Source organism: Salvelinus fontinalis, chromosome 4 (assembly GCF_029448725.1).
Source record: "Salvelinus fontinalis isolate EN_2023a chromosome 4, ASM2944872v1, whole genome shotgun sequence".
Taxonomy (NCBI): Eukaryota; Metazoa; Chordata; class Actinopteri; order Salmoniformes; family Salmonidae; genus Salvelinus; species Salvelinus fontinalis.
In genome coordinates this window covers 54,778,914-54,805,595 of record NC_074668.1, presented here as the reverse complement: position 1 = coordinate 54,805,595, position 26,682 = coordinate 54,778,914, and the positions used below count along the sequence as shown (strand labels likewise).

General features: G+C 40.9%; 1 protein-coding gene across 2 annotated transcripts in view; it reads right to left on the bottom strand.

The window, feature by feature from the left end:
* LOC129854015 (C-Jun-amino-terminal kinase-interacting protein 1-like) overlaps positions 1 to 24,738 on the bottom strand; it is a 113,555-nt gene extending 88,817 nt beyond the window's left edge. The window contains exon 1 of one of the 2 annotated variants that reach the window (XM_055920611.1): positions 24,170 to 24,738. In XM_055920611.1, coding sequence (XP_055776586.1) covers positions 24,170 to 24,292 — 123 coding nt within the window. In that variant the 5' untranslated portion in view covers positions 24,293 to 24,738. The remainder of the gene's footprint in view (positions 1 to 24,169) is intronic. The other variant, XM_055920612.1, reaches the window with a different exon arrangement.
* Positions 24,739 to 26,682: the final 1,944 nt, after the last annotated feature.

The following is a 26,682-nucleotide window of genomic DNA, read 5'->3' as shown; positions in this document are numbered from 1 at the left end:
TCTGAGATATGGCTTTCTCTTTGCAACTCTGCCTTCTTTCTTTGCAACACTGTATTTCTGATCAATTAGATTTTTTTTTCAGTAGACAAAAAATATGCTTTTCTTTAAAAAACAAGGACATTTCTAGGTGACCCCGAACTCTTGAACAGTAGTGTACATCTAAATGTTGTGGAACTTATATTATTAAATATGAAACTGTTTGTGAGAAGATTAAATGTGATTTTAGCCTTCTAAATTAGATAATACCGTAACATCAAAATACTTTTGCCAAGTCAGTAACCACGCCCACGTGAGCACAGACATTGTGACAACGGGATGGAACCGCCCTCCTGCTTAAAAGGACTTGCTGAAGAATGAACATATTCGATCAGAAAACGTGAGGATCACCCACACGTTGAAATGGTTAGACTCTACTAGACCAGACAGCGTGAAGCGGTGGCTACACGGCTGGGAAATGGCTTTAAACTAAAGACCAGCGTGACCGACAGTGTGAGCTGAAAGGTACGAAATGGTTAGAAACTATGAAACGCTCTCCCGAAGAAAAAGACTACATAGGAACATTCAGTCTGCAGCTGTTTATGCACTGTTAGCCTAGGAAACTTGCCCGAAGACGAGAGACAAAGAACACTTTCCTTTCACCACTATAGGTACCTCTAGGGCACATATGTCAGAGTCAAGGCCCGCGGGCCACATCCGGCCCGCGAGAAGGTTTTTTACGGCCCCTGGGATGATCTTGATTTATTATTAGAACCGGCCCGCAGACCGCAGCAAGCCGGCAGCCCGCAGATCTTTTACACGCACCAATACTACATTTCCCACAATGCAACGGTGACGCACCGAGCAGTAGGCTGCTTCATTTCAATATTTATTGGCACAGCAGTCGTCAGCATCACAGTAAAATTAACTTTCAGATACCCATCAAAAATGGCAAAACGGAAGGTGGACACTGAGAACCGGGGGTTTCAAACAAGGTGGGAGTCGGAGTATATGTTCACGGAGGTAGCTGGAAAACCTGTGTGTCTTCTGTGTGGAGAAAGTGTGGCGGTACTGAAAGAGTATAATCTGAGACGACATTATGAAACGAAACACGCGGACAAAAACAAGAATATGGACATGGAACAAAGGCTACAAAAGGCAGAGGAATTAAAACGAGGCCTCAAATCTCGACAGGCTCTGTTCAAAAAAGCCAAATCACAAGGCCAGGCTGCTGTCAAGGCCAGTTTTATTTTGGCAGAAGAGATCGCTAAATCAGCCCGGCCATTTACGGAGGGGGATTTCATCAAAAACTGCATGATTAAAGTTTGTGACGAAGTTTGCCCAGAAAAAAGGCAACTCTTTTTAAATGTGAGTCTGAGCAGAAACACCATTGCCGAGAGAGTAGACCAGTTGTCCATCAATCTAAAAGAGCAGCTTGTGAAAAAGGGAAAAGATTTCATTGCATATTCCTTGGCTGTGGATGAGAGCACCGACATTTCTGACATTGCCCAGTTGTCAATTTTCATCCGCGGAGTGGACTCCAGCCTAAGCGTGACAGAGGAGTTTTTGGCTTTACGTCCTATGCATGGCACAACTACGGGGCATGATTTGTATGAAGAGGTGTCAAGATGTGTAAATGAGATGGAGCTGCCTTGGGAAAAACTCGTGGGTTTGACAACCGACGGAGCACCTGCGATGTGTGGACACAGGAGCGGACTGGTGGCGAAGATACGGGAAAAGATGCAAGAGGAAAATGCGACAGGTGAGCTGACAGCTTATCATTGTATCATACACCAGGAAGCGTTGTGCGGTAAAGCCTTGAAAATGGAGCATGTAATGAGCATCATCACGCGCACAGTTAACTTTATCAGAGCCAAAGGTTTGAATCACCGCCAGTTCAAGGCATTTCTGACGGAGTTAGAAACGGAGCATGGTGATTTGCCTTATCACACAGAGGTGCGATGGCTAAGCCAGGGAAAGGTGCTTCAAAGATGTTTCGAGCTTCGTGAGGAGATTTGTCTGTTCTTGGACAGCAAAGGGAAAGACACAACACAACTCCGAGACGAAATGTTTCTGTGTGAAATGGCTTTTCTGTGTGACATTACGAGTCATCTGAATGCAATGAACTTGCAGCTGCAGGGTCGGGATCATGTCATCTCTGATATGTACAGTACAGTGAAGGCATTTAAAACCAAACTGACTCTGTGGGAGACGCAGATGCGGAAAGAAAATTTGAGCCACTTTCCCAGCTGCCAGACCATGAAAGAGAAGCTCTCTACCAGTGCGTTCCCGAGCGCACAGTTGGCTGATAAAATAGGTATGCTTGCCGCTGACTTTCGACGCCGATTTGCTGACTTTGAAGCACAAAAAAGCAGGTTGGAACTGCTCGGTAACCCATTTGCTGTTGACGTGGAAAGCTCACCACCAAACCTCCAAATGGAGTTGATTGACCTCCAATGCAATGATGCACTGAGGGCAAAATATGCGGCAGTGGGTGCTGCGGAGTTCGCCCGTTTCCTCCCCGACACAATGCCCCAGCTGCGCATCCAGGCTGCTCAAACGTTGTCTATGTTTGGCAGCACATACCTGTGTGAACAACTGTTTTCTTTGATGAACCTGAACAAAACATCACACAGAAGTCGACTTACTGCTGAACACCTCCACTCAATTCTGAGGATTTCCTCAGCTCAGAGCCTTACCCCGAACATTGATGAACTTGTGGAAAAGATGGGACACCACCAAGTATCACCCTCAACCTCAAACAAGTGAACATTACTGTGCAATCACATATTTAGAGTTTTTACTCAGTTCAAGTTTAAAAGTTAAAGTTTAATATTTGTTTTCACTGCATGTTACTTCTCCTTAAAACCTGTTGGGGATGGGGGCGCTGTTTAGACTATTTATGCTAATTTGGCTAATTTTTTAAACGGCTTCCCACAAAATCCTTGATCGTACAATATGCATATTATTATTATTATTGGATAGAAAACAGTCTATAGTTTCTATAGGAGTTGAAATTTTGTCTCTAAGTGGAACAGAGCCCATTCTACAGCAATTTCCCTGACATGGAGTCAGATTTGAGAAATGTTGGCCACTCTTCTGAAGTCAGTTAAAAGGGCACTGTCATTGCTATGACTATACGGACACTTCTTACGTCTTCCCCTGGATGCCTTTACGTGATGACGATTCCAATGGGGTCGATTGCGCGTTCACAGGCCCTACAAATGAAAAAACCCTGAAGCTAGTCATTCTTTTGGAGCTGCGTCATGAGCCTAGAGGACACCGGCGCGCACCTGTTCCAAGCGTTAGTTTAGCCTGTTATATTTCTCCGGTCATCTTTTCACTCGTTATAGGAGTTAAAAACATCATAAGGTAGTTAATTTAAAGCGTTTTATAGCAATTTATATCCGTTTAGTGCGATTTTGGGACATTTATTTTTGCAACGATGTGAAAAGTTGGGCATGCTTTTCAGTTCATCCCGAACGCAGTTGACATTTCCACATGGCAAGAGGACAGCTTTCCACCAAAAGACGATTTCTCCCAAGAAAGGATCCTTTGCCCAAGATACTGATGGAAGAACAGCTCAAGGTAGGACATTTTTATTATGATAAATCGTGTTTCTGTCGAAACATTTTAGTGGCTTAGGACGCCATGTTTTTTGACGTAGCTTCGCTTGGCGCAAACTGTATTGAAAAGTAAGGATAAATTAAAAAATGTAATAACGCAATTGTATTAAGAATTAAATTGTCTATCAATCCCTGTCCACCCTATATTTTTTAGTCACGTTTATGAGTATTTATGTATAAGAGTAGATCACTGTCTAAGTGGCGCAAGGACTTTTTCTTTACCAGCTTGTCTACATTTCACATTGTCTAACCATGATTTTGGTGGCTAAATATAAACATTTTCGATCAAACTGTATATGCATGTTGTAATGTGATGTTACAGGAGTGTCATCGGAAGAATTCTGAGAAGGTTAGTGAAAAAATTAATATCTTTTGGCGATGTTGACTTTTATCGCTCACTTTGGCTAGAATCAATGCTGGGCTGCTAATTGCTATGTGCTAAGCTAATATAACGATTTATTGTGTTTTCGCTGTAAGACACTTAGAAAATCTGAAATATTGTCTGTATTCACAGGATCTGTGTCTTTCGATTCGTGTATGCTGTGTATTTTTACGAAATGTTTGATGATTAGTAGTTAGGTAAACACGTTGCTCATTGTAATTATTCTAGTCCATTTGTGACGGTGGGTGCAATTGTAAACTATGCCATCTACCTGAAATATGCACTTTTTTCTAACAAAACCTATCCCATACCATAAATATGTTATCAGACTGTCATCTAATGAGTTTTTTTGTTGGTTAGGGGCTATAAATATCTTAGTTTAGCCGAATTGGTGATGGCTACTGGTGTTGGTGGACAAATAAAAGATGGTGGATTATGCTAATGTGTTTTTAGGTAATAGATGTACATCTTTACATATTGTGTCTTCCCTGTAAAACATTTTAAAAATCGGAAATGTTGACTGGATTCACAAGATCTGTGTCTTTCATTAGCTGTATTGGACTTTAATGTGTGAAAGTGAAATATTTAAAAAAAATATTTTTTTTGAATTTCGCGGCACTGGTTTTTCAGTGGGGGGGGGGGGGGTGTGCCGCTAGCGCCACGCTGATCCTAGACAGGTTAAACAAAGTGTTGTTTTTGATTAATAGATTTTTGCACTTTATTTTATTGTATTTCAATCCAATTATATTTTAAAAATATTTCAGTTGAGTGGATGATAGAAAATTGCTATTATTGTTTTTTTCTTTGAAGTAAATTTAGCCCACTTTTGCTAAAATAGAAAATATAGGCTACTGATGGTGCCTTGAATACCGGTTTCTTTCATTTAATGTTCATGTTATGGGGATTTTTATATAAAGGAAATTTGTCTTTTGTGTCTGTTGAAAATTTAAGATTACTGACAGAGCCATAAGAAAATATTGCTTTATTTATCTGATCATATTGGAATATATTTGTTAGGTTTTCAGTAGGTTCAATTAGGTTCACTAGACTATATGCGTCATTTAAAAATTTTTCAATGAACATTCGAACAGTCCGGCCCTCGGCTTGTAGCTAAATTTTTTATTTGGCCCTCCGTCCATTTGACTTTGACACCCCTGCTCTAGGGTATCTATTCTAAACAAACAGAGTGAAGGATAAGGCCCGCTGAACACCGTGTTGTAGGTTCCTTGTTCCTTGTCAATCATTTGCTTATTGGTGAAATCCGCAATCAGACAATATCTTTAAGTAAATCAATCAAAAACCTTTATTAATGCATTTGCAGACAGAAGTTGACCATGGGAACATAGCACACATGTTTCCGAGTAAGTTCTGCAAAATAGGAAAGGGCCCAAGTTCCTTTAATATGCTTGCAGTAAACCCCTAGTGATGCAACTGCCTATGTCAACACCTTCTACTCATGAGACCAATCCCATGCATATACAGTTATACAAACTTGCAGAAGAGACAATAGTTCCAGTGTTTTCTAAGGGCTCAGCAGTAATTTTCCACTCCCCAAGTTGCTTGATAGTGGTATATCTGACGAGTCTCTTATCTCTTTCACTCCCCTGCTGGGTTCTGTGTCTATTAATGTCTTTTAGCCTTGAGGCGCTTTCTCACAGACACCCTGATTTGACTGCAATAACTCACACATCTCTCAGACCGTTTTTTATAAGAAGCAGAGACTAGAAAATAACTGTGGAACAATATTAAACCTTATAATGCATATATATATTGTATTGATTGCTAATCTGTAGTCCAGGACCCTATAAATGTAGTGGGGGAGGGGTCTTTTAGCCCTTCCCCTTCTATTAATACAACATAATCATAATCAATTATTATAATACATCAATCATTGGGTGCAGCCCCTATCATGACCCCAAGGTGACCCCCCATCATTCTCCCCTTTGACTAATTAGTCTCACACCTTCAGTCCTAATATTCTCCTCTGAAATCAAACAGATTTGGCAAATCCCCTGGATCCATTTGATCCCAGGGAAGGCCTGCTAAAGGGAGAAACAACTCCTGAGGTTCCTGGAATGCTTTTGGGGTGGGGTGAGTCTGTCTATACTCCCATTCCTCTTGATTCATGGGAAGAACCACAAACGTTGGATAGACAATGAGATTAAGAGAAACCAGAAATGCACCAGTCTCAACTTCCGCACGATTTGTATCATCTTCCACCAACACCATCACTCCAGCATGTTCAAGAGCAGTTACAGTCATTTTCTTACAAATATAAACAGTAGCCAAATCACAAAACCTCCTACAAATATAGGAGTAAACACTGAAAACAAAGTCAACATAACTTTCCCCATTACATTTCCAAATTTAGCATGAACTTCTATGGGGTAGGGGGCAGTATTTTCACATCCGGGTGAAAAGCATACCCAGAGTAAACGGCCTGCTACAAAGCCATAACAGCTAGAATATGCATAGTATTAGTAGATTTGGATAGAAAACACTCTGAAGTTTCTAAAACTGTTTGAATGATGTCTGTGAGTATAACAGGACTCATCAGGCAGGCAAAAACCTGAGAAAAAATCCAACCAGGAAGTGAGAAATCTGAGGTTGGTCGATTTTAAACTCAGCTCCTATTGAAGATTCAATGGGATATTGGTAATGTTGCACTTCCTAAGGCTTCCATTAGATGTCAACAGTCGTTAGAACCTTGTCTGATGCCTCTACTGTTTAGTGGGGCCAAAGGAGAGAGGAATGAGTCAGGTCTGCCATGACCTGAACATGCTCTGACAATGCGCGTTCACGTGAGAGCGAGCTCTGTTCCATCGCAATTCTGAAGACACAGGAATACTTCGGTTGAAACATTATTGAAGAATTATGTTAAAAACATCCTAAAGATTGATTCAAAACTTTGTTTGTCATGTTTTTACGGACTGTAATATAACTTTTTTAACTTTTCGTCCGTACATTCCGCTGGACCTGCCCGCACATCGTGAGTTTGGAAAGTGTACTGAAAGCTAGAACAACAAGGAGGAATTTGGACATAAATGATGGACATTATCGAACAAAACAAAAATGTATTGTGGAACTGGGATTCCTGGGAGTGCATTCTGATGAAGATCATCAAAGATAAGTGCATGTTTATATTGTTACTTCTGACTTCTGTTGACTGCATAATATGGCAGCTATATTTGTGTCTTGATTGGGCTCTGAGCGCCGACTCAGATTATTGCATGGTTTGCTTTTTCCGTAAAGTTTTTTTGAAATCTGACACAGCGGTTGCATTAACCTGTCTAGGATCAGCGTGGCGCTAGCGGCACACCCCCCCCCCCCCACTGAAAAACCAGTGCCGCGAAATTCAAAAAATATATATTTTTAAAATATTTAACTTTCACACATTAAAGTCCAATACAGCTAATGAAAGACACAGATCTTGTGAATCCAGTCAACATTTCCGATTTTTAAAATGTTTTACAGGGAAGACACAATATGTAAAGATGTACATCTATTACCTAAAAACACATTAGCATAATCCACCATCTTTTATTTGTCCACCAACACCAGTAGCCATCACCAATTCGGCTAAACTAAGATATTTATAGCCCCTAACCAACAAAAAAACTCATTAGATGACAGTCTGATAACATATTTATGGTATGGGATAGGTTTTGTTAGAAAAAAGTGCATATTTCAGGTAGATGGCATAGTTTACAATTGCACCCACCATCACAAATGGACTAGAATAATTACAATGAGCAACGTGTTTACCTAACTACTAATCATCAAACATTTCGTAAAAATACACAGCATACACGAATCGAAAGACACAGATCCTGTGAATACAGACAATATTTCAGATTTTCTAAGTGTCTTACAGCGAAAACACAATAAATCGTTATATTAGCTTAGCACATAGCAATTAGCAGCCCAGCATTGATTCTAGCCAAAGTGAGCGATAAAAGTCAACATCGCCAAAAGATATTAATTTTTTCACTAACCTTCTCAGAATTCTTCCGATGACACTCCTGTAACATCACATTACAACATGCATATACAGTTTGATCGAAAATGTTTATATTTAGCCACCAAAATCATGGTTAGACAATGTGAAATGTAACTCAGCTGGTCAGAATTTGTCCTTGCGCCACTTAGACAGTGATCTACTCTTATACATAAATACTCATAAACGTGACTAAAAAATATAGGGTGGACAGGGATTGATAGACAATTTAATTCTTAATACAATTGCGTTATTACATTTTTTAATTTATCCTTACTTTTCAATACAGTTTGCGCCAAGCGAAGCTACGTCAAAAAACATGGCGTCCTAAGCCACTAAAATGTTTCGACAGAAACACGATTTATCATAATAAAAATGTCCTACCTTGAGCTGTTCTTCCATCAGTATCTTGGGCAAAGGATCCTTTCTTGGGAGAAATCGTCTTTTGGTGGAAAGCTGTCCTCTTGCCATGTGGAAATGTCAACTGCGTTCGGGATGAACTGAAAAGCGTGCCCAACTTTTCACATCGTTGCAAAAATAAATGTCCCAAAATCGCACTAAACGGATATAAATTGCTATAAAACGCTTTAAATTAACTACTTTATGATGTTTGTAACTCCTATAACGAGTGAAAAGATGACCGGAGAAATATAACAGGCTAAACTAACGCTTGGAACAGGAGAGGGTCGGTGTCTTCCACGCGCGTTACGCAGCAAGAAAAGACTTGCTAGCTAAAGGTTTTTTTCATTTGTAGGGCCTGTGAACGAGCAATCGACCCCGTTGGAATCGTCATCACGTAAAGGCATCCAGGGGAAGACGTAAGAATTGTCCGTATAGTCATAGCCACGACAGTGCCCTTTTAACTGACTTCAGAAAAGTGGCCAACATTTCTCAAATCTGACTCCATGTCAGGGAAATTGCTGTAGAATGGGCTCTGTTCCACTTAGAGACAAAATTTCAACTCCTATAGAAACTATAGACTGTTTTCTATCCAATAATAATAATAATATGCATATTGTACGATCAAGGATTTTGTGGGAAGCCGTTTAAAAAATTAGCCAAATTAGCATAAATAGTCTAAACAGCGCCCCCATCCCCAACAGGTTTAAGGAGAAGTGCATCTAAAATTCCATGCATAACTGTTGTATCTTTTAGCAATGTTTATTATGAGTATTCCTGTAAATTGATGTGGCTCTCTGCTAAATCAAATTATGTTTTGTGACTTCTGAACGTAAGGCGCCAATGTAAACTCAGATTTTTGGATATAAATATGAACTTTACCGAACAAAACATACATGTATTGTGTAACAGGAAGTCCTCTGAGTGTCATCTGATGAAGATCATCAAAGGTTAGTGATTCATTTTATCTATATTTCTGCTTTTTGTGAATCCTCTCTTTGGCTGGAAAAATGGCTGTGTTATTCTGTAAATAGGCACTCACCTAACATAATCGTTTGGTTTGCTTTTGTTGTAAAGCTTTTTTGAAATCGGACACTGTGGCTGGATTTACAACAAGTGTATCTTTAAAATGGTGTAAAATACATGTATGTTTGAGGAATTTTAAATATGGGATTTCTGTTGTTTTTAATTTAGCACACTGCACTTTCACTGGCTGTTGAAGAGGTGGGACGCTAACGTCTCACGTACCCTAGAGAGGTAAACCAGTCACCAATTTTGTCAAAAACAGATTTTTCAGATTTTGAGAGAGTTTAACTAAGATCAGCAATCTTATCAATTATCGCAGTCATATTCTCAGAGGAATCAGGGAGCAACATAACACAATTATCAGGATCAACAATACCTAGTACGTTACAGTGTCCTCCTCTAAATCCAATTTATGGTGGCTGACGACTGCTTTCAGATTTTGGAAATATAATGAGAGTTGGCTAAATCCTCGGATCATTAAATTCATATGGGAATGTAATGAGTAGGTTAAATTGTTTACCCACTTTCCTAGGACAGCTACACCCCAGGAGGGTATGACTGACATACCAACAATCTCACACAGGTGTAGGACATAACCATAGGCTTCCTGATTGTCTGGGATGAGTCGTTTGGAGCGCTTCAGTTCCCCAGAGTTGGTTTTACCTCTCATTGACAAGATCGATGACTGGAATCCCCCACATCCAGGAGGTAAAGTGAGGTACCCCTTTTGGTACCCCTCACTGCATACCCACATTCATCCAAAATGTGCTCCCATGCCTTCCTCTACCCTGGAAAGGTTTACCTTGTCACCTGTTGCTGTAAGTCTAACACACTAAAATCCCTTTTAGCATAGTTTCTCCCATCACTATACTCTTCTCTCAGTTGACCCATATATACACGACAAGCTCTCGTATCTCCCATATCTTCCTTCCCATCATTACAAAGACACAGGGCAGGGGTTGACTTTGGGCTTAGGGAGGTCAGTTTGGGATTGATGCTCAAGCTTCCATTTCCTAACATTTCTATCCACAGGTGGGTGCTGGGATAATTACACCGTACAGAGTGGGTAGTTCTTGCCGTGAAGACTGACTCACCTCACCTGAGGTGAGCTCTAGGCCATAGAGGGACCTGCCTGCTTCTTTCTAACACATTAAGTACGTTTGCACCCTTCTTGTGACCACCCCAACATACATGTGTCCCATGATACCTGGCTAACCTCTCAGTTCTACTCCCAAAAAACAGTCCTTTGGTCTCCCTTTGCCTCATAGGTTGTTTGTCATTACCTCTCTGCATAAAGTATAAAAACCCCACATTCAAACTCCGTCCTTCCCATAGGCTCAAACTGACTCCCGAACAACTCAGTGGTTGATGTAGGCTTTCTAATTACTAAATTCTTGGTTCCTGGCCTCTTAGTCTGATTTGCAAATTTTTTTTCACCGTTTGTATCCATTTGTTGTTTTCCTCAGATCCCCCAGGGGGTCCTGTGGCTGCGCCAACAAGGAGACCCATGGAAAGGATGATGGGGAAAACAAACCACCAGACCTGGTGTAGTCTATGTTTCCTAGTTATAGAACCTGAGTGTGAGTGTGAAATGATGTCTCCTTCTTCTGCTCGTTGGCTAGAGCCTTCTTTTTCATCTTTCTTTCTGGCCTTTTGGTCTGGGCCCTCTGCTTATGTTCTTTGGCTCGGACCTTCTTCCTTGTTCTCGAGGCCCTGCTCTCCCTCCCTCCAGTCGCTCATCCATGGCTTCCACTCTGGGAGGTGCTTGCAGTGGGAGAGATGATGCCAGCCGGACCTCTCCGCTACCCGGATTGCAGTTGGTGTTGCCATGGTCACCTGGAAGGGTCCCATCCATCTTGGCTGGTTCATTTTCTTTTATGGACTTGTAGTTTCACTCAGTCTCCTATGCAGATGGTCAGAGCATCTGGATCCTCACCTGGGATTGGTTCTGTTGCTTTCCTAGTGTGAGTGGAGAAAACTGACAATAGAGGTTAGTTCTTTCATGTACTCTATGTAATCCCATTACGCCGTGGGTGATAGATGGACACAAACTTCTGGTCAACACCCATCATTTTGGCCACTTGGGCAACCACATCTCCTATGAGATGGGTCCCATTGTCTGCAGACAAAACCACAGGCACCACGAACCTGAGTATAATTTCCCTGACTAGCAATTTTGCAACTGCTCGCGCAACGCAGTTGGTGGTGGGAAATGCTTCCACCCACCTGGTGAACCTGTCAATTATCCCCAGGCAGTATTTCTTTCTTTCTGTTCACTCTACCATGTCTATGAAATTCATAGCAAGGTGGACAAAAGGTCCTTTTGGTGTGGGGAACTTCCCTGGTTGCAGTGGAGTTCCCTTGTCTATGTTATATAATAAACATGTTGCGCAACGGTAATTGAACTGTTTTACGTGCTGATGTACATGCTGATTCAAATTTGGGCAAAACCATTGGGCAGAAATCTTCTCCTCCACCATATAAATCTTCTCCTCCACCATATCCCCCCTTGACGAATGGCTCCCTCCATGAGCCAATCGGAAAACAGTAGAAACCATGGTTGATGGTAAACAGGGCATGCCAGACAAAAGATGTAGCCATAAGCCAGACCTAGGACAGAGAGCACACCCTCACAATTGGTGATTGAGAATATCAGCCTGCTGCTGTTTCTCATGATCAGTAGCTTCAGATGACACAAACAACTAAAAATAGAATGCATGTGTGAAACCTTCTTGCTCTCCAAACCCCACGCCAGGACAGACAAACCGCAATAGCATATGCTGAGTCTGAGTAGACAGTAAGGGCCTTCCCTTCCCCCAATTCACAAGCTGTTTTCAGAGCTAATAAATCTGCCTGTTGAGCTGATAAATGTTCTGGTATTGTATAACCTCAATATCACCTTCCACATCTACTACAGCAAATCCTACATGTTTCTTCCCTGTGCTTTGATCTATATAAGCAGAACAATCAACGAACAGCACCATGTCAGAGTCAAGCAAAGGTTCATCAAACAAGTCTTTGTCCGTAACACATTCCTGGGCTGTCCCGACGCCCCTGTTATTGTTACTGATGATTTGCTCAGGGAAACCCGAACAACTTGTCCAGGTTTGCCTAAACAGGAACAGTAAGCTCCAGTGTCTATTAGAAATGGTAGGTGATGTCCATTAACATTAAGAGTAAAAATGGGCTCTTCTCTTTCATAATTGAATTCATACTGGGAACACTGGAGCAGGGGAGTCGGGCACCTTCATTGTTGAATCAGAGGGAAATAAGAACTGTTGGTGTTCTGATTTACCATTGGCCATGGCTGTCCTCTGTCATTAACTTGTCCTCCTTGTCCATAGGGCATAGGTGGCCCCTGGGGAGCATTTTCAGCTCCGGACGAGTGGTACTGTGGCTGAGGAGCTTATTGTTGCCATGGTGGGTAGTACACTCCAGGATGTGCATTACCTTCTTCAGTGCAGTGTCTAGTCCTCCTTTCACACTCTTCTATCTCCCTCTGGTATTGTCTTTACCATATCCGTGGCTTGTCTGACCTCCTCTTTTAGCTTCTTACTTTCGTCCACATGATCTGTGTCCATTGTCTCCTTAATCATATTAGCAATTAGCACCTGCAGATCTTCTATCAACTTTCTCTTCTCTTTTCGTAATGTATACAAGTTATTATTTTCCAATCTTCCTTCTTCTCTCTCTTTCTTTCTTCCCTTTCACTCTGGTCTCTGAATAGGTCACCCATGGATGGTAACACTTTGTACTTTTCTTTTACTTCTTTAGTAGTTTGTTTGTTTTCTACAGGCGGCCATATGTCTAGGGTCTTCCAGTCTGTTCCTTTTTGTGGAGTGAGTTGGAGTGTCGAGGGAAACTCCCTCCAGGAACTGTGCCTCCTTTTTTCATCCAATTCTATTGTTCTCATGCCGCTTGTTGCTGCTGTTGTGTCATCCACCTCCTTCATCAGAGTCCCCTTGAGGATAATTGTGGTTGCTTCTCCATTTTCTTCTGTCAGTGGTATGAGAGGGTAGATCTGTGTATAGTCACCCAGGGGTCCTCTGGGTTGTTTCTCATACGGCGGCAGGGCTGTGGCGAGTACTCCTGTTCTGCCTCAGTCCTGACTCATTTCTTTCCTCCCGCACTCTATTGTTCTCTCCAGCTTTAGTTTGGTCACAGTAGGTCACCTTGTTCATGAAGAGCTGTCCGTCCAGCATCATCATTCCTATCACAGTTTCTGATACAAGGGTACTTTTCTTCATCCCGTTCTCCTTGTCCATTTTTCTTGTCTGAATTATCTCCTTGACTAAATCCAATAGTCTTGTTGAATGAACCATCCATTGGATATCCATTTTTGGATATCCATTTTCTCCTGCCGTCTCTGTCCAGACATGCCATTTCTTAATGAATAGGTTATGGTCCGGTTGAGATATTATCGATTATGTTTGTTAAAAACAACCTGAGGATTGATTATAAAAAAACATTTGACATGTTTCTACGACCATTACGGATACTTTTTGGAATTTGTCGAACGGAACACGGCTTTGGTTTTTTCAACATAATGCGCAAACCAAATAGCATTTTTTTTGTGATAACAGTAATATTTATCGAACAAAAAGAACATTTGTTGTGTAACTGGGAGTCTCGTGAGTGGAAACATCCAAAGATTATCTAAGGTAAGCGATTAATTTTATTGCTTTTCTGACTTTCGTGACCAAGCTAACCAAGCTAATATAAGGCTAGCTGTTGTAGCATTTAAAGCTACACTCACAAAAGCTTGGATTTCTTTCGCTGTAAAGTATATTTTCATAATCTGACACGATAGGTGGATTAATATTGGAATATTGGAATATTTCACTTGTTATTGCATGATTATAAATATTTTTTGTAATATTTTTTAATCTGATACGTTTGGAAATGTTCATCTTACTTTCAGGACCGGAACGAGGCTGTAATTTTCTCAACATAACGCGCAACCCAAATGGCGTTTTTTTGTTATAAAAGTAATATTTATCGAACAAAAAGAACATTTGTTGTGTAACTGGGATTCTCGTGAGTGCAAACATCCGAAGATTATCTAAGGTAAGCGATGAATTTTATTGTTTTTCCGACTTTCGTGACCATGCTAATTTGGGGCTAGCTGTTGTAGCATTGAAAGTTACACTCACAAAAGCTTGGATTTCTTTCGCTGTAAAATATATTTTCAAAATCTGACACGATACGTGGATTAACAACAAGCTAAGCTGTGTTTTGGTATATTTCACTTGTGATTGCATGATTATAAATATTTTTAGTAATATTTTTGCATTTGGCGCCCTGCAATTCTAGCGGTTGTTTAGGAAAGTGATCCCGTAAAAGGGATCCGTAGCGCAGAGAAGTTAAAAGTGAATGTAAATTCCACAGCGGAAAATTTATTTCGCATATATTCAACAGGCGTGACAGGCTTCATTGCTCCTATCTCCTCATTCTGGTTCGACTGTGCCATGGTGCTCCGGCTTTTAATTTAGATAGTCTGGGTGTAATGTGTTTCCCAATTTCTATAGGGTTATCCTAAAGTGGGTGTAATATGTAGACATATACCTATATACATTCTTTTCTATCTCCTTTTAGTGTGTGTTAAACAACAGTGGGAGATACTGTAATCCTAATTCTACTCTCACTTATTCCAGGCTATAGTAAATGGTTCTACTAAATTCAAATATATTTCACACACGGGCCTCACAGAGACAACCACATGATAGACTTCAATTACTAATATTATATCTTAAGGGTGTAGAGTAACAGTAATATGTTATACACCAGTGACCCCTGGTGATAGCATCACAAAGTAATTTTCTATGAGAATCTTTACAGAACTTCCTTGTAATAATTTTACTGGTATACTAAGGGTTGTACATTTCCTATAATGTCCTATGGTAGGAAAGAGTTACTAACAAATATGTTCAACCTTTTATTCAAATAACTTCTGTCCTACTCCTAACTTTTTGTTCCACCATTGGGCCATTACCCAATAAACCCTGCCATAATCCACAGACAAACAAACAAATGAAACATACGCACTATTCATAAACAACTCAACTCAGTCACTGGGTAAATTTCACACAGAATTACAACTATTCATAAACAACTCAACTCATTCACTGGGTAAATGTCACACAGAATTACTTCTACAAAAATAAAAAATAAACCACCCTCCCATAGGTCAAGGTGGCCTGGGTAATTGTCGCTGAATTATCTCTACAAAATAAAAAATAACTAGTATTCAGTAATGGTCGCTGCATTACTACCCAAAATAAAAATAGATTATTATTGCTGAATCACCTCTGCAAAACTAAATAGTACTCAGTAATGGTCGCTGCATTACCACCTGAAATAAAATATAAGAGATCATTATTACTGAACCACCTCTCCAAAACCAAAATAACTAGTATTCAGTAATGGTCTCTGCATTACCACTCAAAATAAAATAGATGATTATTACTGAATCACCTCTCAAAAAATAAAATAACTAGTATTCAGTACTGGTAGCTGCATTACCACCCGAAATTAAAATGAAAATCATCAATCATTCATTTCATTCATCATATATTGAAATCATGCATTTCACCTATAGCCGTTATGTCATTTCTCCAATTTAGAATTTGACTATGTCATATTCAAAGTGTAGGTATATATTTTAGAGTGAGTGAGGTGCCACTTACTTGTTAGAGGGAAACCACACCAGTGAATGTCAATGAATTACAGACTTAGATTAAACAGGTGTCTGCTTAGCTTGTTTAATTTGGAGCTCTGGCACCATGATGTAGTATCTCCTCCAACCAGGGTGGACACTCACTCCTGACAAGCTCGCCAAATGTTTGTGTAGGTTCCGTGTTCCTTGTCAATCATTGCTTATTGGTGAAATCAGCAATCAGACCATATATTTCAAGTAAATCAATCAAAACCTTTATTAACTTCTTATGGCTGGGGGCAGTATTGAGTAGCTTGGATGAATAAGGTGCCCAGAGTAAACAGCCTGCTGCTCAGGCCCAAAAGCTAAGATATGCATATTATGAGTAGATGTGGATAGAAACCACTCTGAAGTTTCTAAAATTGTTTGAATGATGTCTGCGAGTATAACAGAATGGCAGGTTTGGCAGGCAAAAACCTGAGAAAAAATCCAACCAGGAAGTGAGAAATCTGAGGTTTGTAGTTTTTCAAGTTTTTGCCTATCCAATATACAGTGTAAAATTTCGTCCGGTTTGTAACGGCTGTCAATGTCGTTCTCCTCCTCAGACGAGGAGGAGCATGGATCGGACCAAGATGCGGAGTAGGAGGTATTCATGATTTTAATGGCAAACCAACAAACACTACAAATTAACAAAACAACAAACGTGACTAACCTGCAACAGTCCTGTGTGGCCCAAACGCTAACACAGGAAACAAACACCCACAAATCACCAGTGAAACCCTGGCTGCCTTAGTATGACTCTCAATCAGAGACAAACGATACACACCTGTCTCTAATTGAGAATCATACCAGGCCGAACACAAAACCCCACATAGAAATAGAAAACATAGACTGCCCACCCAACACTCACGCCCTGACCAATAAAGACATATAAAACAAGAGAAAACAGGTCAGGAACGTGACAGGTTGCACTTCCTAAAGCTTCCACTAGATGTCAACAGTCAGGCTTCTTCTGTGAAGGGGGAGGTGAATAAGAGCTGTTAGACTAAGAGGTCTGGCAGAATGCCGTGAGAGGCCGTGAGAGTGAGCTGCGTTCCTTTTCATTTCTAAAGACAAAGGAATTATCCGGTTGGAATATTATTGAAGATTTATGATAAAAACATCCTAAAGATTGATTCTATACATCGTTTGACATGCTTCTACGAACTGTAATGGAACTTTTTGACTTTTCGTCTGGACTAAGTGACTGCGCCTCGTGAATTTGGATAAGTGAACTAAACGCGTGAACAAAAAGGAAGTATTTGGGCATAAATGATGGACTTTATCGAACAAAACAAACATTTATTGTGGAAGTGGGATTCCTGGGAGTGCATTCCGATGAAGATCATCAAAGGTAAGTGAATATTTATAATGCTATTTCTGTCTTCTGTTGACTCCACAACATGGCGGGTATCTGTATGGCTTGTTTTGGTGCCTGAGCGCTGTACTCAGATTATTGCATAGTGTGCTTTTTCCGTAAAACTTTTTTTAAATCTGACACAGAGGTTGCATTAATTTGCATTAAGGAGAAGTATATCTTTAACGAAATTGCAGACAGAAGTTGACAACGGGAACATAGCACGCATGTTTCCAAGTAAGTTCTGCCAAATAGGTTGATTTAATGTGATAGGTTGATTCAAGTTGATTTAATGTGCTTGCAATCAACCCCAAGTGATGTAACTGCCTACGTCAACACCTTTTACTCATGAGACCAATCTCATGCATATACAGTTATACAAACTTGCAGGAGAGACAATAGTTCCAGTGTTTTCTAAGGGCTCAGCAGTAATTTTCCACTCCCCAAGTTGCTTGATAGTGGTATGTCTGACTAGTCTCTTATCTCTTTCACTCCCCTGCTGGGTTCTGTGTGTATTAACTTCTTGACGCACGGATCCCGTTACCGAGATCATTTATCAACAACAACCGCTAAACTGCAGAGCGCCAAATAAAAAAAAATAAAAAAAAAATATTTATAATCATGAAATCACAAGTGAAATATATCAAAACACAGCTTAGCTTGTTGTTAATCCACCTATCGTGTCAGATTTTGAAAATATGCTTTACAGCGAAAGCAATCCAAGTGTTTGTGAGTTTATCAATCACTAGACAAAACACTAAGAACAGCTAGCCTTAAATAAGCTTGGTCACGAAAGTCAGAAAAGCAATCAAATTAATCGCTTACCTTTGATAATCTTCGGATGTTTGTACTCACAAGACTCCCAGTTACACAATAAATGTTATTTTTGTTCGATAAAGATTAGTTTTATAACCATATAACCATGCGCGTTATGTTCAGAAAACCACAGGCTCTGAAGGGCAGACGAGGGCAGACGAAAATTCCAAAAAGTATCAGTAATGTTCGTAGAAACATGTCAAAGGTTTTTTATAATCAATCCTCAGGTTGTTTTTAACATACATAATCGATAATATTTCAACCGGACGGTAACCTATTCAATACTACAGAGAAAGAAAATGTCGAGCTACATCTGTCGCGCGCAGGAACTAATCAAAGGGCACCTGACGCGTTTTGAAAAATCTCGCTAATTTTTCAAAATAAAAGCTTGAAACTATGTCTAAAGCCTGGTCACAGCCTGAGGAAGCCATTGGAAAATTAATCTGGTTGATACCCCTTTAAATGGAGGAGGGGCAGGCAACGGAACAGGGATTTTTCCAAATAAAAGGCACTTCCGGGTTGGATTTCCTCAGGTTCTCGCCTGCAAAGTCAGTTTTGTTATACTCACAGGCAAGTTTTGACAGTTTTGGAAACTTTAGAGTGTTTTCTATCCTAATCTGTCAATTATAGGCATATTTTAGCATCTGCACCTGAGAAATAGTCCGTTTACCTTGGGAACGTTATTTTTCCAAACATAAAAATTCTGCCCCGTAGCTGAAAGAGGTTAATGTCTTTTAGCCTTGAGGCGCTTTCTCACAGACACCCTGTTTTGACCGCAATAATTCACACATCTTTCAGACTGTTTCTTATAAGAAGCAGAGACTAGAAAATAACTGTGGAACAATAGTAAACCTTATAATGCATATATATATTGCTAATCTGTAGTCAAGGACCCTATAAATGTAGTGGGGGAGGGGTCTTATAGCCCTTCCCCTTCTATTAATACAACATAATCATAATCAATTATTATAATACTTCAATCATTTGGTGCAGCTCCTATCATGACCCCAAGGAGACCCCCCATCAGTACACCTCGGGATGAACCGTTCTGACACTCTGAGACCAACCTACTACAACTACAAAGGACATGGTGACCTCTGGTGGACACCCAGAGACTTACACAACCAGATATTTTCTGTCAAGAGAGCAGAGACAACAAAGATATACAAGCGTAAATATGTTTTGCATTTCTAAATTTGAATGAGCGGTTGTCAGGGTGCTAAATATCCATGTATATGATGAGCGTATTATTCAACTGTATGCGCGATAATTCCTTTGTCTCTTCTTCTCTTGCTCTTTCTCCCCCCCCTTTCATTGTGTAACAAGATGTCATATCGGGTAAATCCACTAGGGACTTGCATTGCATCATGTTAGTAACCAATGTATAATCTATCCTGTGTGTGTGTTTATGTAATTCTGTGTGATTATTTAGTTAGTTAGTAAATAAACAATTAAGCTAATTTGTATATTGCTGATTCAGAATGGAGACTATGGTTCATTTATAGGATATTACAACGTTCAGAATGAGACTGAGATATGAGGAGAAAATGATTGGATGACATATAGTATATCGAGATATTCTGATATTTTTTTGTTAATTCGGGAAACGGTAACTCGTTAAATAAACTTTTCCTGTGCTGCCCCAGATTACTACTTAATTAATTGTTTTATGATTAATTTAGTAGCGTAGTAATTGAATGTGGTATGTAATTGATTTGATAAAATAATCAGCATCACATTAATGGTACCAACGTCACTACACTACACATCCAAGTATACTGTAACTAACCAAATTATGAAAGACAAGCATTGTAATTTTGAATTCCGTAAAGTGAGTGTGGAAGAGGTGAAAAAATGTATGTTGTCTATCAACAATGACAAGCCCCCTGGGTTTGACAACTTGGATGGAAAATTACTGAGCCACTCCTATTTGCCATATCTTCAATCTAAGCCTACAAGAAAGTGTGTGCCCTCAGGCGTGGAGGGAAGGAAAAGTCATTCTACTACCCAAGAATAGTAAAGCCCCCTCTACTTGCTCAAATAGCCAACCAATCAGCCTGTTACCAACCCTTAGTAAACCTTTGGGAATTTTTTGTTGTTGATCAGATACAAATCTATTTTACAGTAAACAAATTGACAACAGACACTCAGCATGCTTATAGTGAAGGGCATTCAACATGAATGGCACTTACACAAATTACTGATGATTGGCTGAGAGTAATTGATGATTAAAAGATTGTGGGAGCTGTTTTGTTAGACTTCAGTACGGCTTTGAAATTGTCTGCTGCTGGAAAAACGTTTGTGTTATGGCTTTATACCCCCTGCTATATTGTGGATAAAGAGTTACATGTCTAACAGAGTACAGAGGTTGTTCTTTAATGAAAGCCTCTCCAACATAATCCAGGTAGAATCAGGCATTCCCAGGGCAGCTGTCTAAGCCCCTTACTTTTTTCAATCTTTACTAATGACATGCCACTGGCTTTGAGTAACCCTGTGGCAGGGTTTGAAAAATGTTACAGACTACAAAGGGAAATCCAGCCACGAGCTGCCCAGTGACGTGAGCCTACCAGACGAGCAAAATGCCTTTTATGCTCGCTTCAAGGCAAGCAACAATGAAACATGCATGAGAGCACCAGCTGTTCCGGATGAACGTGTGATAACACACTCCGTAGATGATGTGAGCAAGACCTTTAAACAGGTCACGGAGCCAGACGGATTACCAGGATGTGTACTCAAAGCATGCATGGACCAACTGGCAAGTGTCTTTACTGACATTTTCAACCTCTCCCTGACCGATTCTGTAATACCTACATGTTTGAAACAGGCCACCATAGTCCCTGTGCCCAAGAAAGCGGAGGTAACCTGCCTAAATGACTACCGACCCGTAACAGTCATGTCGGTAGCCATGAATTGCTTTGAAAGGCTGGACATGGCTCACATCAACAGCATCATGCCAGAAACCCTAGACCCACTCCAATTTGCATACCGCCCTAACATATCCACAGATGACGCAATCTCAATCACAGTCCACACCGCCGTTTCCCACCTGGACAAAAGGAACACCTATGTGAGAATGCTGTTAATTGACTACAGCTCAGCGTTCAACACCATAGTGCCCACATGAAGCTAAGGACCCTAGGACTAAACACCTCCCTCTGCAACTGGATCCTGGACTTTCTGACGGGCCGCCCCCAGGTGGTAAGGGTAGCCAACAACACATTTGCCAAGCTTATCCTCAACACTGGGGCCCCTCAGAGGTCCGTGGTTTATTCCTTTCAATACTCCCTGTTCATCCACGACTGCGTGGCCAAGCATGACTCCAGCACCATCATTAAGTTTGCTGACGACACAACAGTGTCAGGCTGATCACCGACAGTGATGAGGCAGCCTATAGGGAGGAGGTCGGAGACCTGGCTGTGTGGTGCCAGGACAACAACCTCTCTCAATGTGATTAAGACAAAGGATCTGATCATGGACTATCGGAAAATGAGGGCCGAACAGTCCCCAATTAACATTGACAGGGTTGAAGTGGATCTCGTTGACAGTTTCAAGTTCCTTGGTGTCCACATCACCAACAAACTATCATGGCCCAAACACACCAAGACAGTTGTGAAGAGGGCTTGACAACACCTTTTCCCCCTTAGGAGACTTGTCATGGGTCCCCAAATGATTTGTCATGGGTCCCCAGATCTTCTAAAAGTTCTACAACTGCACCATCGAGAGCATCCAGACCGGTTGCATCACCGCCTGGTATGGCAACTGATTGGCATCTGACCATAAGGCGCTGCAGAGGGTAGTGCGTACAGCCCAGTACATCACTGGGGCCAAGCTTCCTGACATCCAGGACCTATATACTAGGTGTGTCAGAGGAAGGATGCAAAAATTGTCAGACTCCAGTCACCCAAGTCATACACTGTTCTCTCTGCTATCACACGGCAAGCAGTACCGGAGCACCAAGTCTAGGACCAAATGGCTCTTTAACAGCTTCTACCCCCAAGCCATAAGACTGCTGAACAATTAATAAAATGGCCACCCCGGATTATATACATTGACTCACCTCCCCCCTCTTTGTTTTTACAATGCTGCTACTCGCTGTTTATAGTCACTTTACAAATTACCTCGACTAACCTGTACCCCCGCACATTGTACTCGGTACTGTATATAGCCTCGTTATTGTTATGTACTTTTCTTGTTACTTTTGTATTATTGTTTTTATACCTTTTTTCTCTTTAGTTTATTTAGTTCATATTTTCTCAACTGTATTCAAATCAAATCAAATTTTATTTGTCACAGACACATGTTAAGCAGATTTTATTGCAGGTGTAGCGAAATGCTTATTTCTTGAACTGCATTGTTGGTTAAGGGCTTGTAGTAAGCATTTCACGGTAAGGTGTACACTCCATTAACCCTGACCTTCATGCCACCTACAAAACTGTGTGTGTGTGTTACAGTATAACTTTAGTCCGTCCCCTCGACTCGGGCGCGAACCAGGGACCCTCTACACACATCAACAACAGTCACCCACGAAGCATCGTTACCCATCGCTCCACGGCACTTGCAGAGTAAGGGGAACCACTACTTCAAGGTCTCAAAGCGAGTGACGTCACCAATTGAAACGCTATTAGCAAGCACCACCGCTAACTAGCTAGCCATTTCACATCGGTTACACTCACCCCCCTTTCGACCTCCTCCTTTTCCGCAGCAACCCGTGATCCGGGTCAACAGCATCAATGTAACAGTTTTAACTTAAGTCCGTCCCCTCGCCCCAACCCGGGCGCGAACCAGGGACCCTCTGCACACATCCACAATAGTCACCCACGAAGCAACGTTACCCATCGCTCCACAAGGGCCGCGGCCCTTGCAGGGCAAGGGGAACCACTACTTCAAGGTCTCAAAGCGAGTGACGTCACCGATTGAAACGCTATTAGCGCGCACCACCGCTAACTAGCTAGCCATTTCACATCGGTTACATGTGTGTTTTAGTCATATTCTATTGAACACAGAAGGCGTAACCAAGCACCATGCATATTGTTTAAATATTAAATGTTGTGTAAATATTGTGCTAGAAGCAGGAGCAGCATATTATTCTGATTTGAACACATCCTGACCAATGAGGATAATTCCAATTTAGGGCCAGCCACACCCAAACAGAACCAACCTCGAAATGGAAAATGTAAGCGAACACGAAATCGAGCAAAACACCAAAGCCTGTAAGATTTATAATAAACCATAACACAGTCAGAGGATCTGTGAATCTGCTTAGGGTGATTTATTGTATTACCCAATTACTGACATCATATATGCCTGTGAATCTTCCTTCATTTGCTGATTAAATTATCCCACTTATGGCTTCTCCATTTTAAGCATTAGACACATGATTGATTCATTAATACAGCCACATCAGCCTGCCTCTCTCTCCTGCTAATTTACATCTTAATCCCAAATCAGGCATGGCATTCATTCATCAACCTTTGCTGCTCACATTTGGTGTGCATCGTAAGGACAGTCCCATCTAATGGGTCACCTTTACATCCAACACCGTACAACAACAAACACGGAGTCAGCAAGTCTGTGCTTTCAACATACCAGCATCCTGGTGATATCATCATATTCTGTATTCTTATTCTCCCAAGAGTTATATCACATGTGTCTTATATGATAAAAGCTACTACATCTGCCTATAGTGCAACCTCCACTCTCGCTGTCTTCTCTCTCTGCCTCTCCCCTATGCATCTGCTCTACTTCAAGGGCATCCCTGTCATATGCTGCAACACTGAGCGAAGCATAGATTTTCAGCATTTACATACACACACACAAGGTCACCCAGCCCTCCACTAGGTTTCTGCCAGTGTGGTAAGCACCTAGGATAGGAAAGAGAGATGTTGTGTTGCCCTACCATTTCTCCCACTGGTCTTCCATCCACCCTTCCTCTCTTTCCCCTCCGGAGTCCATGCTGCAAGTGAGGGCATTCACAGAGGAGAGGAGGAGGTGTGCTCAGCTGGGTCGATAGGTTAGGCATATGATTCAAAGCCCTGCTCTGGTTATCCCTCCTTCCTCCTGTCGCCCTAAATGTTCCTGAGCCCAGAATGTGAATATAGGAGTATCGTCGTTAGCAGCGGCAGGAGCAGCCAGCGCAAAGTTCTATTAGGTAACCGACTCCTCTCTGCTCCTCTCCCACTGAGAGCCGTTTTCGAGTCATCAGTGTTTACACTGTCCCGGATGTACATCAGCTTTACTATGCGAGAGGTGCACTGCAGGGAACTGCTGCCCTGTGTCACAAGCAGGAGTAGAAAGAGAAATCATTGTAGGAGAGCTGGGCTTGGCTTGGCTGGGCTGAGAACAGAACTCTCCAAAATACATCCCTCTTCAATTATTCATTGTGCAGATCGATCATGCTTGGGTTATTCTCATCTTCTCTCCCTTTCCTCTTTTCCTCCTCTCTCCCTTTTGCTCTAAACAAGATGGATGAAAGGAGACAGGAGGATCTGCTTCATCTCCTGATGGGGGAGGAGGGGGTTGTACACTCCATTAACCCTGACTTTCATGCCACCTTCATGCCTTCTACAAAACTCTGTGTGTGTGTGTGTGTGTTTTAGTCATATTTTATTGAACAAAGAAGGCATACCAAGCACCATGTATATTGTTGTAGAAGCAGGAGCAGCATATTATTTTGACAATATAATTTCACATAATCTATGATCTAAGTTAACCAGAGAATACCTTGGTTTTGTTATTTAAAGGAAGAAAAATCACCTGTTGTAATCGGCGCATGTGACAAATAAAATTTGATTTGATTATCTTTTAGTTGTTGGACAAGTCTAAGAGCTTGGAGGTACATCACTTCAGCAGACAATGCTCTCAGTAGACCTTACAGGGACTTCGTTAGCTCTTGTTCATATTTTGACAGAGAAACCAAGGACAAAGGCAAAATCATTTAATTATTTACCTCTCAAAGCAAGAGGCCATGATTACGGTAAGGTGACCATGAATACATTTGTGAATATAATGTCTATCTAAACTTCTACTTCATTCTAATAACCCCCTGTAATTGCTTTATACAATATATTATGTTTGGAAAATGAACTGTTAGTACTAGTGAACCAGTCACTGAGACTCAGGCAGAAGTTCTTGAGAAGGCATAGGGAACACAGATTGGGCCAGAGAGTGAGACAGAGCCTGAACCAGCAGAGAGACAGTGGTGAGCAACGAGTCTGCATTTAGGGACTTCGGGATAAAATCCTGACTGATCAGCATAGATAATAAATCCTAAATATTATTTGTGAATGTGTAAGTAGCTTATAAAGCCTTTAATAGGTATTATTAGCAATGCATAAGGCCATTAACCTTTATTTAACTAGGCAAGTCAGTTAGAACAAATTCTTATTTACAATTACAGCCTAGGAACAGTGGGCAGAATAACAGATTTTTTACCTTGGCAGCTCGAGGAGTCGATCTAGCAACCTTTCGGTTACTGGCCCAACGCTCTAACCACTAGGCTACCTGCCGCCCTACATACAGTATTACCTCAATTACCTTGACTAACCCGTACCCCTGCACATTGACGACGGGGTACCCCTTGTATATAGCCTCATTATTGTTATTTTATTGTGTTACTATTTTTCCTTTAGTTTATTTAGAACATATTTCTAACTTACTTTTTAAAAACAATTTTTTAAACTTTTTTGGTTAAGGGCTTGTAAGTAAACATTTCACGGTAAGGTATTCGCCCCATATTATTATTATATTCGACATAGTGGGTTATGTCACATTTGACATTGGTGATTATGTCACACAGTTATGCCACATTTGTGAACCCTTTAAAAAGCATAACATACAGTTATAGATGCTTTGTAGCACATTTATGTAGTGCTCGTGAAGGCTTTATGAAGCATTTATAAGCTGAATGTTAATTAAAGCAGACCATTTTATTTTTGCAAACTTACATTTAAATGTTTTATTTATAAAATAAAGGCAAATGGCATGGACAAAAGTATTGGCAGCCTGAAGCTAGTACTGGGTTTCACAGCCTTTGGCCAAGATAACTGCATACAAAATCTTTTTGTAGCCATCATTGAGCTTGCTGCACCTTTCTGCTGGCAATTTGGGGCAGCAAACGTGACTAACTTTTCAATGTTTTAGGGATGCCCTCCACCAACTGCTGTTTTCAGATCTAGCCATAGTCTCAGAAAATTAAGGTTTCGATTTGTTCCTAACATGGTACAAACACTTGCCACTGTCATGGTTCCCTGTAAGGTTTGTACATTTATACCAGCGGAGGCTCCTCAGAGGAGGATGGGGAGGACCATCCTCCTCAGTGAAATATTTAAAAAAGTTATACTTTTTAGATAAAACTATATTAAATATAACCACGTTGCCTAATAGCTGATTAAAACACTGTTTTGCAAAGAA